At 51.7% G+C, this 17770-nt stretch overlaps 1 protein-coding gene across 2 annotated transcripts; it reads left to right on the forward strand.

Annotated features, from left to right (window-relative positions):
- Positions 1-6676: 6676 nt before the first annotated feature.
- On the forward strand, positions 6677-13056 carry CDX2 (caudal type homeobox 2). 2 transcript variants are annotated; one of them, XM_007522387.2, is made up of 3 exons: positions 6677-7319; positions 10400-10545; positions 12083-13056. In XM_007522387.2, exons 1-3 carry the CDS (start codon positions 6779-6781, stop codon positions 12332-12334), a joined length of 939 nt encoding a protein of 312 aa, XP_007522449.2. In that variant the 5' UTR covers positions 6677-6778; the 3' UTR covers positions 12335-13056. The 2 variants fall into 2 exon arrangements, with proteins under 2 accessions (XP_007522449.2, XP_016043311.2); XM_016187825.2 differs by having other exon boundaries at positions 10400-10541; positions 12083-12315.
- The last annotated feature ends 4714 nt before the right edge of the window (positions 13057-17770 follow it).

Genomic DNA, 17770 nt, shown 5'->3' on the forward strand with positions numbered 1-17770 from the left:
CTGCTACTCTGAGTCTCTTCCAAGGGATTCATGAAGCCTGGAGCACAGCACGTGGGATGAACAAAGTCTGATGAGCAAAGCCTGTCCCCCAGCTGCCCAGGACCCTCTGGACGGTTTCCTCAGCCACATTTTGGCTCAAACAGCATGGTACCTGAGCCAGCTAGGGTCTCAGCTAGGGCCTGGCCTAGTGTTTTCTAGCCCATTCGTCCGACCCCACCCTCGGTGCGCAGGACGTGGGAGAATCACCCCTGGGGGGGTGTGAGAAGCCCCAGGTACCCAGTTGTAACCTATCTCCTGAGCTTCTTCATTTCCCCAGATCTTCTGACTCTGAAGACATATACTAGAGCGGAGAGCAGAAAAAGAAATGCATCCCATCCCGGAGTTGGGTCCAAAAGCCTGGAGGCCCCTTCCAAGTGAAACAGCTGCTTCCCTTACTCCGCACCCTGGCCCTGCACCCCAATGCCATGCGGAGTGACTTGCAGTAGAGAGAGCGCCGCAGAAATGGCTCCTGAGGGGATAATGTACAGATTACTGTCAAATTCGTTTCAAAAACATTTAAAAACAGGCTGGCAAGGCTGCGAGGAGTTAGAAGACAAGGAATCAGGTTTACAGGAACAGACACCACTCTCTATAAACCTTCAACTCCTCCTGGCATATTTCCTTCCGGAGGAGGGGGTTGGGGGCTGCTCCCCAAATCACTGGCCCTTAAAATGCCCAGACTTAGCCTGCTCAGTGCTTGGAGAAAAGAACCAAAGAGATTCCCCTTGGGGAACTGGGAAGCTCAAGTTGAGCTAAGTGATCAGAGAAAGTGATTGAGGCTTCCTTATATCAAACAGAGAGGTGGGCATTTGATCGTGTGTGCCCACTGACACTGGTGTGGAGAAGAAAGGAAAATAGAAGGGGCAGCACTATTGTTTTGCATCAACTTCACTCAGTTTATATTTGACACATTTCTAGACATTGGGCACAAGATACTGCTACTGGTTTTAAAAATACAGAAGAATTCTTCTCAGCAAAAATTTGCCATGGGCCAAAGTAGATAGGAATCTTCTTTGGCAATTGGAGAAATATTGGGAAAGGATCTGAAGGTATATTTGCTGTTCAAAAAATAATAAATTGGAATTAGCAGGTGCCCATGAAAAAGGAGAAAGAAGAGGAGGTGACAAACAAGTATCAATCACTCCACCAGCTGAACCCAACTGCTGTGTTCCTGTTTAATGTGGGGGTGGGGAGTTTAGATTCCGGTAACCACGCTCATTGGTTTTGTGTTGGGAAGGCAGTTTGTCCGTGGTGGCACCAGCCCTTTAGTAATAATTAACATCAGTACTGAGTCCTATGGGCTCCAAAGAATGCATTCATGGCCACTTAATTCAGCAACTTCAACAGCTCACTGTGTGGCCCTGGGAAAGTAGCTGACTCTCTCTGGGCCTCATGTTTCTCTTTGGTAAAATGGAAGCCCCACCCTGTCAAGACTTTCCATGTCTCCTCCACAGAGAAGGTATACTTTCCTGGTGCCGCTGGTTAAGCGCACACTACAGTGTGCAAGGATGCACGCTCAAACTCCTGGTCCTCACCTGCAAGGGGAAAGCTTCACAAGTAGTGAAGCTGGGCTACAGGTGCCTCTCTGTCTCTCTTCCTCACTATCTCACTCTCTGCTCGCAATTTATTTCTGTCTCTATCCAATAATAAATAAATAAATATAAAGAAGACAGAAGGTATACCTTCCCAGTAAATCCTATGGATTCTAGGAAAGCTAAAATGTTAATGAGATCCCTCTCTCAGTCACATGAAACCTGCTGTTTGTCCCTAGGACTTCCTAGGAACAGTATTTCCATAAGATAAACAAATGTCACTCCAGGCACGAGAGGCTGGTGAGTGAGCAAATGGTCATTGAAGAGCCTCCATGTTGGAGCCACGTGGTGACATTTGGTTGGGATTGCCGAGAGCTCGGTTCCCCACTCCTTGAGGAGTTTCTTTTGGAAGAGAGGTGCCCATCACACTGAATTAGACTGCACTGTATAATGTCCACAGTGCCCACCTTCTCTGATTTCAGAAGGTAGTGGGTGCTTACCCTTCATTTTGCATAGCTTTTTCTTTCTGAACCCAAAGTTCACCTTCTCTCCTCTAGCTCTTTATTTTCCTAAACCTTCTGGCTGGGGGGGTGGGAGGCGGCAGATTTTGGACAGAAGCATAGGAAAGGTACCCGTCTTGGCTTTGAGAGCTGGGTGGTCCCTTTAATTGCTTCCTTAGCACTCCCATCCCTGATCCCCTAGCAGGTAAACTCCAGACACCAGAGACCTCCCGCAAATTCAGGGACCTTCCTTCAGGCGCTGAGGATCAGAAAGATATGTTTGGGGTGGAGAGAGGTTTCTGTACTCCACAGAGTGGGTGGGAGCCCATTAGCTCCTGGAAATGAAACCTGGGCATCTGTGGGCATCTGTGGGCATCTGTGGGCCCCTCTGCCATTCAGGGCAAAGATGGTGCTTTCATTGCAGTCTGATGGGGCTGAGCAGGTCCTGGGTTCTGGGGAGGCCCCACAGAAAGGACCCTGTGATCGATCCACTGATTGCCTTTCCAGATCTCTGAGCTGAGTGCACTCTGGGGTTAGAACCCCCCATTATTGAGCCTTTGTGTGAGGTAACTATTGCTTGAGTGCCACAGTTGAAAGACTCCCCAACTCCAGATCAAATCACAATTGTGCCACTTTTCTGCAGCAGTGTGGGCCAAGTGGAATGCTTTCATCAGAGAGCACTTTATTTCTTAGCTATTCCAGGACCAGTGCAGCTTGAGGATGGGCCACACGGGGGTCAGAAAAGTGGTGCTATTTGGGCCATTCCCTGAGTCTGCAGGGGATTCAGAAAATAGACTTGCAGGCTAAGGTGGTGGGGCAAGGCCTGGCCTATCTGGTTGTAAGGGTTATAAGCTCTCCAGTTTCTAGGAGCCGCAACTATGGGGAAAAGCAGGGTCCCCCAGGTTGGAGCAAACACTGGGGACCTTTGAGCAGGGAGGGGGCCCAGTCAATGATGTGTGGATTCAAGGAGTGTCTCATCTGCCTGGTGGAGCGCCTGCCCCTTCCGGTGCCTCCTGCTTCCCACCCCCCTCTGCACCCCATACCCTGGCCACCATCTGGGCTCTTGGAAGCCCCAACCCTCTCCCAGGAATGTGGACTGGCCTCTCCACCACCAGCAACAAAGACCTAACCCTTTGATGAGTTGAGGTTGTCCCTGGAGCAGCCTTCCTGGTGCTTCTATTTACCTGAATCTCTTTCTTCCCCTTTCCTGCCCTTAAAAGTCAGCTCTAATTCTGGCTCTGTGGGGTCACTGCTTGAACCCCAGCTCCACCCCAATCCCAAACTTCCTGCACTAGTTCACCTTTTCCAGAATGATTTGCTGAAGGTTTCTCTGGGTGGGGCAGCAGGTTGGAGAATGGAAGTGCAGGCTGGAAGGGAAGCACAGAAATTGCATTTGGTAGTGTCAACCTGGAAGGTCCCCAGTGCAGTCCCAAAGGCTCTGAGAAAGCTGGGCATCCCTGGGTCCAGAATTGAGAAAATTCTGCTTTGACCTCATTCTATAAGCCCAGATCACATGGCACCTGGATTCTCCTGGGGTCCCACACCTGCACCCTGAGGCTCATGGAACCATATCCCATTCACAACAAAGCACCCCACAGAGACTTGCCAAAAGTCAAGCTTGCTGGATGAGAAGACACCCAGTGTCCCTTCCCAGAAACCACCTCCCACCAGATGGGCAACTTGGATGTGTGGGGGCTACTTTCATTCTCAGGAGTTTTTCCAAAGAGGTTGTAATGACTCCTTCCCTGCAGATCCCAAGCTTAGAGGCAGGGTCACAATACTAATACTGAGTCCACTTTCCACAAAGACACGGATTGGTTTTCTTTTTCTGGGTCTCCAGCCCTGGCACTCCAAGTGAGTGTTGTGCTCCCTGCCCTACCGCCCCCCTCCAGATGTCCACGGTCCAGTTCTGGGGCCTGAAATGACCCCTGGGGGAATGGCCACCCCCTGACTATCCCCAAAGCATTTGAGCAGGCAGTCCAGCACCCCTTCTTGAGGGCAGAGTGTGGGGACACAGCTGGAAAACTGGGACAATTAGCCAGTGGCTGGTGGTCCGGTTGTAAAAAAACACAGGAAGTGGCCACCACAGGGCGGAGTGGATGTCTGTGCCCAATAAAGTGATTGTTCCCAAGAATGTCCACATTCCGAAGACTCAGGCTGGAGCTGGGCCTGTGCTTCCAGAGTTTGGGGCTTGAGAGGGGGCCACAGGGGCGGAGAGAGGGACAGCCTCCTCAGGAAGAAGGGGAAGATATTGGCTAGATCAAACGTGCATAGTGCCTGCCACTTAACCTCAGAACCTCTGCCCTGTCAGAATGGCAGGTGCCCCCCAGTAATTTGGGTTCTGTAATTTGCCACTGATATTTCTCTAGCAGCTGGAAAGCACTCTGCTGGTAGGGCCATGAGGGGAGAACCCTACCTAGTCTCTTGAGGAATTGTAATCTTCCTTAAAGGGGTCAAAGGATTAGAAAGCAGCAAGTGGGCTAGCTCTGGGGCAGCTCTGATCCCACCTGGGCCAGGCCTCTTCATAGATGTCATCTGTTAAAATGAAGAGGGTGACAACATCAGCTTTGTTCTCAACCCAGAGACATGTGCGTATCAGTGGAGATAAAGGGCTCTGGAAAGGCCCCCAGAGATGACAGGATGAAGTGACAAATATCCAAGAGCCCTTAACAATGATAGTGAAGAGAGCAGATCTGGAGCAGAGCAGAGCAGAGCAGAGCAGAGCTGCTCACTGCCTCCCAGAGTGATCAAGCCACCAATCAGCCAGACAAGCAGGCCAGCCTGGGGGTTCTTACAGCCATGTTCCCCAAACCCTTGTCTGGAAGCAGTGTCTGGCCTCCAGACTCATGCCTCCATGTACTGCAGGTTGGAGGTGAAACTTGTCACTCTGCTCCTCCTTCCTCCACCCCAGCCTCTGCAGCCCTGGTAGTGGCCAATGCCCACCACCACCTCACCAACAGCTTCCCCATAGAGAGCACCTCTGAAATCAAGAACCTGGAGCTTTCCCAAAGCCATCGCCAGTCCTAGTCCATGCTTCCCTCTTCAGCCCTGGAGGGCAAGCACAATGTGCTTCTTCTGCAAGATGTTTCTCCATAAAGGAGAAAGTGTTTTTAAGACCTAGGCATCCTATCTTGATAACATATAATGTGTGTGCAGGTCTAATACTAGTGGAAATCCTATGCTCCCTTTTCCTTGACTATTAGCCATTTATGTGTAATCACCATATACGTGAGGCTTAGTGAATTTTCCTTAAATAACTAGGAATCAGCAGTCTGTGTAAGGAAATACCAGCCCCCCCAAAAACAACAACAACAATAATAATAATGCTGGTTTGCTGACCACCCCTTCCTCCAAGGATTTCTTTATTTATTTCCTTTTGTTGCCCTTGTTTTTATTGTTGTAGTTATTATTATTATTGATGCCATTGTTGTTGGATAGGACAGAGAGAAATGAAGACAGGAGGGGAAGACAGAGAGGGGGGAGAGAAAGATAGACACCTGCAGACCTGCCTCACCGCTTGTGGAGCGACACCCCTGCAGGTGGGGAGCTAGGGGCTCGAACCCAAATTCTTCCGCGGGTCCTTGCGTTTTGCACCACGTGCACTTTACCCTGGGCGCTTAATCCACTGCGCCACAGCCTGACTCCCCCTCCAAGGATTTCGTGGCAGTAGGGCTTGGGTTGAGTACAGCATAGGCTTTCTGGTTTGGAGCGACAATTTTTGAGACGCTTGCAGATGCTTAAACACACACACACACACACACACACACACACACACACACACACACACACACACAGACGAGTTGCTTTGATTTAAGGTAAAGCTGCCGCTAGAGTCCCCATTTATCTTGTACTAGGGGCTAGTGGTTCCCTGGGCCACAAAAGTAGTTTGTGGGCAAGGTCGTCCGTGTAGCCCCGGACACGGAGCGGGGAGAAGCTTTTCTCTCCAGCCTCTGCTCATCTCCACAGCTGGCCTCTACTGAATATCGCCACCAAAGCAATGGATTCTTTCCTCTTTTCTCTTTGGGAACCGGAGGAGCTATGTGACTGTCACACCCCTCTCCTCCTTACTTGCAAATGCAGGCACACACTCCGCAGCGACAACCCCGTCCAGACCCCCCTCCCCCCCTCACCTTTTTTTTATTTGCAAGCTTCTGGATTTCATTCTTTGAACCTATGATTGGAGGTTAAAGTGCATCAGGTTGGAAGGAGGAAGCGCTGAACAATAAAGGTTTGACAATTTAGTTGTGATGGGTCGCTGCCCTCTCGCGGGCTCCCCTCCCCAATCTTTTAAAATGCAAATTTTATTTCGGGGTGGGGGGTTGTGCGCGGGGTGCCCGCCGCGCCTCGACGTCTCCTGCCATTGGTGTCTCCGTCATTACTAATGGAGTCCTGTAAACACTCGTTGATCACGTAAGGCTGCCAGCCTGCGGCTCCGCACGCCAGCCGGCGGCGGGTCTTCCCGGCCTCTGCAGCCCAGTGGCAAGGAGGTGGGAGGAAGAGGGAAGAGCGGGAGGGAGGGAGGGTGGGAGGGAGGAGGAGGAGGAGGCCGGCCCGAGGGAGGCACCGCCTCACAGGCAGAAGCGCCGCGCAGAGCCAGCGCAGCACCGCGGACTGGGGCGCAACTACCCGCAGCTACCGCGCCCCCGCCAGCCCCCCGCGTCCGTCCCCAGGCAGCATGGTGAGGTTCGCCGTCGGGCCCTCGCCACCATGTACGTGAGCTACCTCCTGGACAAGGACGTGAGCATGTACCCGAGCTCCGTGCGCCACTCCGGCGGCCTCAACCTGGCGCCCCAGAACTTCGTGAGCCCCCCGCAGTACCCGGACTACGGCGGCTACCATGTGGCGGCGGCGGCGGCGGCGGCCGCGAACTTGGACAGCGCGCAGTTCCCCGGGCCGTCCTGGCCCGCCGCCTATGGCGCCCCGCTCCGGGAGGACTGGAACGGCTACGCGCCCGGGGGCGCAGCGGCCGCCGCCAACGCCGTGGCGCACGGGCTCAACGGCGGCTCCCCGGCTACTGCGATGGGCTATGGCAGCCCCGCCGACTACCACCCGCACCACCACGCGCACCACCACCCACACCACCCGGCCGCCGCACCGTCCTGCGCCTCGGGGCTGCTCCAGACGCTCAACCCCGGGCCTCCCGGCCCCGCCGCCACCGCCGCCGCCGAGCAGCTGTCTCCCGGCGGCCAGCGGCGGAGCCTGTGCGAGTGGATGAGGAAGCCCGCGCAGCAGTCGCTCGGGAGCCAAGGTGAGTAGCGCGGCGCCGCGTCCCGCTCCTCCGGGGGCTCCCGGCAGCCGGGCCCAGGAGGCACTTAGAGTCCCCGACGTCAGGGGCTGTCGGGAAGCTCCCTGAGCGCGGAGGGGCGGAGCGGGGAGACCTAGGCTTGAGGAGGGGGCACCTCTGGCCTGGTCGCCTGGCCGGGTGGGGGTCAGACACCGGCGATCACTTTGGCGCAAGGAGAGCTTTCGTCCTCCCGATGGTCCCCGGGGTCCGCCAGCCAGGGTGGGCGCTGCTCAGTGCTCCCTGCGCATCGGCTGCTGTGACCGTGGGCGCAGCCCTGAGAGCGCCCGGGGAGGGGCACCTCGGACTCTTCGCTGCAGAGCTCCAGACCCTTCTCTCCCCGTGTCTTCTCCTCCCGCCCCCCCCCCCATCATTCATACAAGAAGAGAAGCGGCGGGGAGCGGGAGGGTGTGTAGCTGCTCCTGGGGACAACGCCCAGCATCTGAACTGCAGCGCGGAGGGCGATCCTGCAAAGCTGCTATCCCTGGGGGGCGAGGGGGACGATGTTGGCCCCAGGAGCGGAGGGGACAGGGCACACCCTGCCCGGTCTTTGAACCTTGGTTTCAGTCACAAGTTTGAGTCCTGGGGAGTCTGCAGAGAGAACTCACGGAAGAGAGGGAACCTTCAGCTGGGAGTCAGTCGCTGGTGTAGACGGGGGCCATTAACTGGGGGCGAGGGGGGTGCGTGTGCAGGGGGTCCCAACGAGGACACTAGGTTGGGCGGGACTCTCAGGACTGTGGTTCCGGGTAGGGCCTCCTAGTGGAAGTCCAGGTGGGAGGGCCTGCGGGTGACAGCGGGGCCTCCCCAGTCTGTTCTTGGCCAGCCTGCAGACATGTCTAATTAACCACAGCCATGTGGACCAGAGCAGCCGTCGAGGGACTGTCTCAGGGCGGCAGAGGTTACTGTGTCACAGGCACTTGCCAAAGACAGTCCAGGTGGGAGATGCTGAGCCTCGGGGTCAGCCTCGAGTGGACTGTGCACCCCTTCCCCCAGGAGTAGGAGCCTGGCCAGAGCAGAGCGCGCTCCCAAAGCAGGCTGCCTTCGGGGGATGCGGGCTCCGCCCGTCCCGACCCGGCCCGGGAGTGTGGCGGCGGCGCAGGGCCTGGAGCGGGGCTGAGAGGGAGGGTGGCGGCGGGTGGCCGCTGATGGGAGGACGCTGTGACGTCCCGCGTCGAGGGGGTCCGGCAGCCGCCGGCGCCGGGGTCCTTGTGATGTAAATGCGGGGAGGCCGCGGGCGCGGGCCGGAGCCGGCTCCTCTGGGCTGCTTCAGCTGTCAGCACCGAGGGGGTGGGCCGCGGCCCGGCCCGCTTTGATATACACCTTCCCAGCCTCGCCATTGTCTCTTTTTAGGGCCCGGAAAGAGGGAGGTGACTTTCGCAGTCAATAATGAATTCTGACAAGTCTCTCTCATCTCGCCCCTCTTCGGTTCCCAGGGGGTGCGGGGCGCCTCTGGGACCCTCAGGGGCGTGGGCTACAGCGAGCCGAGGGGTGGCTGGGTCCCTGCGCTCGCTGACCAGCCCGGATTCTGAGAGGGCATCTCCTGAGCACCCTGAGGCGGTGAGTGTCACCCCAGGATGTCCAGCTCGGTGACCCCACCTTGTAGGGCTCCTGAGTGGCCCCCACCTGACCGCGGGGTCAGCCGCCACTTAGTCTCTCTCCCATTCCCCCCTCTGTGAAACCCGGGCACCCACAGCCCCGAGTGGGTTTCAGGTGGTGTCGTAGCCGGGTTAGTGGCCTTTGCTCGCCAGGCCTGCGCGGGGTCGGGGCCGCTGAGCCCATTCAAATGCGCCCGCCGGGCCATGTTTATGGTAATGGCCTGGCGGGGAGGGGGATGAAAGCCTGGGCCGCCATTTGCTCAGTAGTGGTAATTCAAACAGAATGCGGTTGTTATTAAGGCATTGAAAGAGCTTTTCTTTGATAAGATCGCCTTGTCCTGCATTGTTTGGGGCTGTGTTCCCCTTTCAGCGGCTCGGAGGAGCTCCCTCTGATCCCGCCTGGATCTTCCCAGGGCGCTTTTGTTGTGCTCTGCAAAGGGTTTTACCTGAACAAAGTCGGCCTGGCGGGCATTAAACACCTCCAACCAACTCCCAGACCCCTTAGATCTTGCTGGAAGTCGGCGCAGTGGGCGTTTGAACCTATTCTGAGGCCTGAAGGCCCTAGCCTGGGGTGGAGCAGGGGACTGGGCTCTTGGGGGGCAGCTCTTCCAGGGCAGGGAGACCTGGCCCCCGGGAGGCAGACCCAGGTAGGGCCTTCACCGCCAGTGTTAGCTTTATTTGTCAAGGTCCTTCAGTAAAACAATCAATCCCAGGTTTAATATGTTGACTCAATCCAATGAGCATAGATCGCTGGTCAGGATGGGCCTGGCAAGGTTTGCAACAGAGAGAAATGGGGGATTAAGGAGGGAAAAAAGTCAAATGTCAAACCTGACTGGGCCAGGTAGAAAATGTCCTTCCAGTGGGAGGGAACTCTGTCTGTCAGACCCCAGCTCCGAATTCCACCAGATGGGCCTACCCAGCCTGGGGGATAACTCCAGTGACATAAAAGAACCTGTCACAACTGTGTCCCTTTCCATTTCTAACAAAGCAAACAGAAAGTAGTCTCTCTCTCTCTCTCTCTCTCTCTCTCTCTCTCACACACACACACACACACACACACACACACACACACACAGTCTCTCATGTAGACACCCTATCCCAAGTACTGTTAGGTCTGAATATTCCTCAGGACTCAGGCAACTATCTCTTGTCTCCTTACCTTTTGGTGTCCAACGAGCTCCACTGTTATAATATTTGGTTTACTGAATGGTTGGTTGAATGTGGCTATCAGGTCCAAGGTTAGTGACATTGCCCAGGTCACCCCACACCTTCTCCTATCCAGCCCCCCCCTTTTGGGGGGGATCTTGTCAGGCTTGGCGGGAACCAGCCAAACTCTGACCCCCCAGGGTGGTGGAGGAAGAGAAATGGCCCTTGGGTTAGGGAGGTTTGTCATTACCCATGACTGATGGGCCACCTTGTTGCTCTCAGTCCTAACTTCTCCTTCCTCCACAGTGAAAACCAGGACAAAAGACAAATACCGAGTGGTGTACACAGACCACCAGCGGCTGGAGCTGGAGAAGGAGTTTCACTACAGCCGATACATCACCATCCGCAGGAAGGCTGAGCTAGCCGCCACTCTGGGGCTCTCCGAGAGGCAGGTAGGAAAGCCCCACTGCTTGAGTGGGTGGGGGTAGGAACTGAGCCCTGAATCCACCAGGTTCTGTGGACAAAAGAAAGCATGAGGTAATGAAGAGGAGATAATATAGCAGTTATGCAAAACACTTTTATGTGTGAGGTTCCAAGGTCCCAGATTGAATCCCTATGGTGCCACCATAATCCAGAGCTGAGCAGTGCTCTGGTAAAAAAATAATAACAAAATAATATTAATGATAAAGATGGTGATACAGGAAGATGAAAAGCAGTTGTCTTTTGAATCTTTAAAAAAAAGTTTTCTATCTGGGCTGGGTGGTAGCACACCTGGTTAAGCACACACACTAAAAGGCTTCTACCTTTAAATGTTGAACATTTGTTACTATTTTAAAGAATTCAGATCGGTGGTCCAGGAGGTGGCACAATGGATAAAGTGTTGGACTCTCAAGCATGAGGTCCTAAATTCAATCCTGGTTCTTTCTCTCTCCTCCTATCCCTCTCATTAATAAATAAATAAAATATTTTAAAATAATTCAGATGATACAAGATAAAACAGTATCCGTTTAATCTAGGTTTATATTAGTGTCCATAAATATTTAGATTAAAGAGTTATTTCTATCTGCCATTAGTATGTGGGGGAGGAACTCATGAATGACTCAAAATGTGTCAGTTATGCACCCAGGAGGAGGGCAGTAGGTAGAGCACACCCAATTTACAAGCAGGAGACCCTGGGTTCAATCTCCAGTGTTTGTATATATATATCAGGATTATCAGTAGGACTCAATGCCAGCACTGCAAATCCACTGCTCCTGGAGGCCATTGCCCCCACTTATTTTTTTCTTTCTATTTTAATCAACAGGACAGAGAGAGAAATTGAAAAGGCAAGGAGAAATAGAGAGAAAGATGTATACCTGTAGATCTATTTCACTGCTCTAAAGTGTCCTGCCTGCAGGTAGGGAGAGAGGGCTTGAACCTGGATCCTTATGCAACACCACCCAGCCCCCAATAAATATGTAGTAATGTAATCCTTGCTCAGTAAATGAGATGGGTGAGGTTGAACCCATGAATACTCTATATAGCACAGGAAAAAAAAAAAAAAAGGACAGGCCAAATTCACGATCAGGAAGTCCTACATTAAGTCTCACCCACTGATCCAAGGTGAAGGAAAGTCTATTTCAGTTTAGCTTTGAGGGGCCAAAGGTTGTCCTTCTCAAGAACATTCAGTACCGGTCCCCTCTCATCTGTAGAGAGGGCCTTGCAACTTCTGTTTTCCTTGGTTCTGAGACTCTGAACTCTTCCAGTAAAGGTGTAGATAAAGGCTACTTAGGAAAGAGACCAGGAGGATAAGAAGGGAGCAAGGCTGTGAGCTTGGGTTGGGCTTGGCAATGGCTCCAGAGCTGGGCTGTTATGATGATAACCAAGGAAAGTTTGAGGTTCTTCAGCTGGCAGGGAGAGGGGTATTGGTGCTAAAATTTGAGTTCTCTTATCCCTCCCAGTCTCCTTCTTCACCTCCATCTGTTTATTACTGCCTACTTTATTTTCTAGGTTAAAATATGGTTTCAGAACCGCAGAGCCAAGGAAAGAAAGATCAACAAGAAGAAATTACAGCAGCAGCAGCAGCAGCAGCAGCAGCCCCCGCCACCAGCACCCCAGCCGCCTCAGCCCCAGTCAGGTCCTTTGAGAAGTGTCCCAGAACCCTTGAGTCCAGTGTCTTCCTTGCAAGGCTCAGTCACTGGCTCTGTCCCTGGGGTTATGGGACACACCGGGGGAGTGTTAAACTCCACTGTCACCCAGTGACCTCCAGCAGCCTGCAGCAGCAGAACAATTCCAGGTGGAGCTACAAGGATCATGGACTCTGCTAGAATCTTCTGGAGAGATCCCACCTCTCCCCTACCCCAATACATACCACCTCATTTAGTTCTCAGAGGAGAAATGGGGGACAGGAGTAAAGACAAGTGGGATTGGAGACCTCTGGGAAGACATTTTCCTAGATTTTGACTTTTTTCATGGGACTTTTTCTGCCAGTCAGGGGAATGACCACTGGGCTTCCATTGGTCCTGAAAGAACAGTGCCTGGAAGGGCTGAATAGATGTGGCTTTCAGCACTGTTTCCCCAGCCCTTGACTTCCTAAATCTGCAGAAGGTGTCTCCTATTGAAACCAAGAGGGGAGAAGGATTTAGGGAACCAAGATGGCTGCTCTCTCAGGAGCAGAGAAGAGTTCCAAATGGAAGCAAAGGCGGCTAAAATAGAAACATAGACTGACCAAAGATTGTAGAAGCTCTACGTCTTTGTCTTTTTCTTTTCTTTTTCTTTTTTCTTTCTTTCTTTCTTTTTTTTTCGGTTCCCAGTTCCTAGACCAAGAAAGACTCCTGTCTGTGTGGTGTGTGGTATGGGGGCTGGGTGGCGGTGGCAGCTGTGCGATTCCAGGCCTGACTAAGGGTCTTGTTTAGAAAGCATGTCACCAGAGCTTTTCTGGGCTGAATGTATGTCAGTGCTATAAATGCCAGAGCCAGTGTGAACTTCCTGTCATTTTCACAATCTTGGGCTGATGAAGAAAGCGGATTTTTGTTGTTGTTGTTGTTGCTGCTGCTGCTGTTTGGGTTTTTGGTCTGTGTAACATCCAACCCGGCATTTTTAAAGCTTTCTGGAGTGGGGGGCTCGGTGATAACGGTGAAGGGAAGTGGGGGGGTATTTGAGTACAGCAGGAGTTTTTTTTTTCTTCCTAGAAAGAAAGGAAAAAAATAACTTTCCAGATTTCCAATTCTGTATCTTTCTCGGCCTTTGTGAGAAACTCTTTATTATTATTTCTTTAAAGGAATGAAATGGTTTGTCTACTTGCAAGGTAGGATTAGAAAGCATGGGAGGAGACAGTGAAGGTTATCTGGACATCCTCATTCTACAAAGCCCCAGAACACCTGAAGCCTGAGGCTGCAGGTTCGAGACCTTCCCTGCCCCCAAGCCTGAGCCCAGCCTTGGATTGTGGAATGTGTGTCCTTCTGTCCCCCACCAACCCCCTCGGGGGTACCTTTGGGCAAAATGCACATCTGAATCGTCAGCTGCTCCCAAGCTGCTGGGCAATTTGGGGGGGATATTTGCAAGAGGGCCCCAGGAGCATCTGATCACATCCACAGGGGGTCAATTGCAAACATTCCTTTCACCTGTGGACCTCCCCCCCCCTTAGGGGTACTGCACATCCAGGCCCCACAACTCAAACAGAAGCTTTTTTTTCCCCTTCTGGTTTCCCAAGGTCAAATTGACATGCCCTAATGCAGTCTTCTGTGAATCACATTTTCCCTGAGTGCTTTCTGCCCTCACGCCTGTCTTGCTCGCTTCTGCTGCCCCTTACCTACTGTCTTCCTTCACCTCCCTCAGCCCCCACCCCGCCTCCGGCCCCCAGACTCTAAGAGCTAGTTACAGGAAAACCCGTACAAAGCTGGTGCAGCGTGTCTACAGGCTCCTCCGCCAGGACCCCAGCTGCTGTCCTCGAGGCACTTGTGAGCCAGGCTCGGGGTCTCAGGGGAGTATTTCGGAATAGGATGGGGGTGGCGCATATGAGCAAAATCCAGGGCCGTAGTGTCCCCCGAAATATCCACCCACTTCCGTGACGCTTGGGGGCTGGCCTTAGTGGCTGGGCATGGCCTACCTGACCACTTCTGGGGGAGCTGGGACCCCAGCCCGGCCGCGCCCACACATCAGCCCCCTGGCGGCGCCGCGGTTGCTATGCGTTGCTGTGAAACGCCTGTCAATAAAGCTTGTTTGGACAGTGGAGCGAGAGCACAAGGGTTGTTTGCTTAGTGGTTAGGGGTTCAAAAGTCGGCATTGTCCCGCTGCAAGCGATTACACGTCCTTCTCCAGGATCGGCCCCACGCACCGGGCCAGGGGGCGCTGGTCGACGCTCGGACACGCGAGGGGGACAGCCCCGAAGTGGGGGGCCTTCCTGGCCCTTCTGTGGCCCCTGGTGCACCCGATGCCCCCCACCAGCCCTGGAGCGAGCCCGAGGGAGGACGGACGTGGCACCAGTAGCACAGCGACTAGAAGAAGCCGAGAGAGGCCGGCCGGGTTGTCAACGAGTGGCCTGCGTTGTGAGGGCGGTAACCATTACCCCCAAATCCGGCCCTTCTGCAACCGTGAGCCCTGCTCTGACCGCCAGGAGGCGCACCTCCTCTGGAGCCGAGCTGGAAAGGGCGCAGCTCTGGTTCAGGTGCTTCTTCCTCCTCTCCGGTCTGCTCCTCACCTTGGGCGAGGCGGCCTGTCCCCTCTGTAGCAGGTGGACCTATGGAGATTTAGTTAAGACGAGTCAGGTGCGGGAGATTGTTAGATCTGTTGCCTATTTCATTAAAAAAAATTGGTGGAGAGGAAAAGGGAGGGAACACGTCCCACCATTCTGAAAAAGCGTTATGTTTGCACACAACGCTTCTTCTTCTTCTTTTTTTTTTTTTTTGATGCAGTAACATGATCTTAAAAACTGAGACGCTGAGACGTTAGGATAAATGTGGACGGAATGTGCACCAGTGTGCGGAACTTGACCCCCCGCTCCCCAAAGTATGTATTTGGGAAGAAAACAGCCTCAGTTTTTTTTTTTTTTCTGTGAACAATTCATGTTTTTTTTTATCCTAGTCACCTAATAAAATGAACATGAACTGCTATGAAAACAACGAAAGCTTCAATTAGTTTCACTTTCTTATCGGATCTAGTAAAATGACTCCAGTAGTCATGAAAGCTAATAATAAAACTAAATGTATGAACACCAGCATTCTTTAAAGAATATTTATTTTATTTAGGACAAAGACAGGGAAGTTGAGAAGGAAGAGGGAGATAGAGACACCTACAATACTTTTTCATAGCTGGTGATGCTTCCTCACTAGAAGGGGGTGGCACAGGACTGGGGCCTTGAGCCTTGTGCACTGCAGTGTGTGCTCAAGCAGGTGTACCACCTCCTGGGCCTTCCAACATTCTTGTTGGCACAACCACAAAGAAAAAAAAAATCAAACAAGGCAGCTGGCAGAAATGAAGGCAACCTCAGCTATAGAATCTTAAGACAAGATGTATATATGTTAGGGCCATTATTTGCACCTGCTTTTAGACACAGGCTGCTATTTTCCAGGTTGATGACCTTGTTCCCAAGGTCATGACCTCTGAGACACTACTTCGTCCCCTGCATGTCTGGGCCAAGTGAGGTAAATGTAAGTGAATCCAAGTGACTGCGTAGATCTATGTTTCTTTTTATTCTGAATCATCTTCAAAGTGCTAAAATGTTTTGACAAAGAACAAATATATTTTCTCTTTCTATTTTTAAAAATAAAGAACTATGCTTTTAAAAATATATTTTATTATGACCCAGGAGGTGGTGCAGTGGTTAAAGCACTGGACTCTCAAACATGAGGTCCCGAGTTCAATCCCCAGCAGCACATGTACCAGAGTAATGTCTAGTTCTTCTCTCCTCTTTCAAATAAATAAATAAAATATTAACAAAATGCATTTTATTCATTTTTTTGGAGACAGAGAAATTGAGTAGGAAGAGGGAGCTAGAGAGAGAGTGAGAGAGAGACAAGAAGACCTGCTTTATCACTTGTGAAGCTTCCCCACTGCAGGGACTTGAAACCTGTTCCTTGTGCACTATAACCTGGTGCTCAACTAGATGTGCCACCACCTGGCCCCAAAGATAGTTTGTCCAATCACAAACTAACCACCCTTTCCTAGAAGTTTCTGTAAAGCATTCAGTATTGCTTATGTCCTCAAAGCTAGTCTTAAGTCTGATGTCTCCTGTTTTATTTTATTTAATTTTACTACTTATTGGATAGAGACAGATAAATTGAGAGGAAAGCAGAGAGAAAGAGATGGAGAGAGACACCTGTAGCATTGCTTCACAGCCTGTGAATCTTTCCCTCTATAGGTGGGGACTGAGGTCTTGAACTGAGGTCCTTATGCATTGTAATATATGAATTCAACCAGATGTGCCACCATCCAGCCCCTGTCTCTTATTTTCACTGCCTAGGTACCTGCATAGAAACTCACATGTAAGTGCTACTGTGCTAGGCATGAGATGCTACTTATCTGAACAGCTTCTGTGCCTATCAGAAAGGATGCTGCCATTCAATTGTACTTATACTTTGGAGACTCAGAGGATGTAGTCAGGACCCTCCTAAAGATCTATCAGTAAACTTTTAATTTTTTTTTATAATTTTTTAAAGTTTATTTTTTATTTAAGAAAGGATAAATTAACAAAACCATAGGGTAGGAGGGGTACAACTCCACACAATTCCCACCGCCCAATCTCCATATCCCACCCCCTCCCCTGATAGCTTTCCCATTCTCTATCCCTCTGGGAGCATGGACCCAGGGTCACCGTGGGTTGCAGAAGGTGGAAGGTCTGGCTTCTGGAATTGCTTCCCCTATTTTTTTTTTTTTTTTATAATTTTTATGACTGGATAGAGACAGAGAAATTGAGAGACGAGGGGAAGATAGGGAAAGAGACAGACCACATGTGCCAGAGTGCTGCTCTGGCTCTCCCTTTCCTTCTCTGTCTCATGTCAGTGAAGTAATACATGTTTTATTTATGTACTTACTTTTTTAGTTTTTTAACTTTATTTTCCTTTTCATTGCCCTTGTTTTCTATTGTTGTTGTAGTTATTATTGTTGTTATTAATGTCATTGTTGTTAGATAGGACAAAGAGAAACAGAGAGCAGAGGGGAAGACAGAGAGGGGAGAGAGAAAGATAGACATCTGCAGACCTGCTTCACCGCCTGTGAAGCGACTCCCCTGCAGGTGGGGAGCTGGGGCTTGAACCCAGATCTTTACTTGGCCCTTATGCTTCATGCCATGTGTGCTTAACCCGCTGCGCTACCACCCGACTCCCTACTTGTTTATTTTTATGAAGCTGATTTGCTTTGCTTTTTAAAAAATATTTATTTATTCCCTTTTGTTGCCCTTGTTGTTTTATTGTTGTAGTTATTATTGTTGTCATTGTTGGATAGGATAGAGAGAAATGGAGAGAGGAGGGGAAGACAGAGAGAGGGAGAGAAAGATAGAAAGATAGACACCTGCAGACCAGCTTCACCACTTGTGAAGCGACTCCTTTGAAGGTGGGTAGCCGGGGGCTCGAACCAGGATTCTTATGCTGGTCCTTGGGCTTTGCACCATGCTTTTTTTTTTTTTTTTTTTCTTTTCTCCAGAGTTATCACTGGGTTTGGTGCCAGCAGTGCAAATCCACTGCTCCTGCCAGCCATTTTCCC

This window comes from Erinaceus europaeus, chromosome 5 (assembly GCF_950295315.1).
Source record: "Erinaceus europaeus chromosome 5, mEriEur2.1, whole genome shotgun sequence".
In the NCBI taxonomy this organism is placed as follows: domain Eukaryota; kingdom Metazoa; phylum Chordata; class Mammalia; order Eulipotyphla; family Erinaceidae; genus Erinaceus; species Erinaceus europaeus.

Coding starts and splice junctions, on each gene's coding strand:
- CDX2 (XM_007522387.2), top strand. CDS start 6,779: ATGTACGTGAGCTACCTCCTGGACAAGGACGTGAGCATGTACCCGAGC. Junction 7,320..10,399: donor GCAGTCGCTCGGGAGCCAAG/GTGAGTAGCGCG, acceptor CTTCCTCCACAG/TGAAAACCAGGACAAAAGAC. Junction 10,546..12,082: donor TGGGGCTCTCCGAGAGGCAG/GTAGGAAAGCCC, acceptor TTTATTTTCTAG/GTTAAAATATGGTTTCAGAA.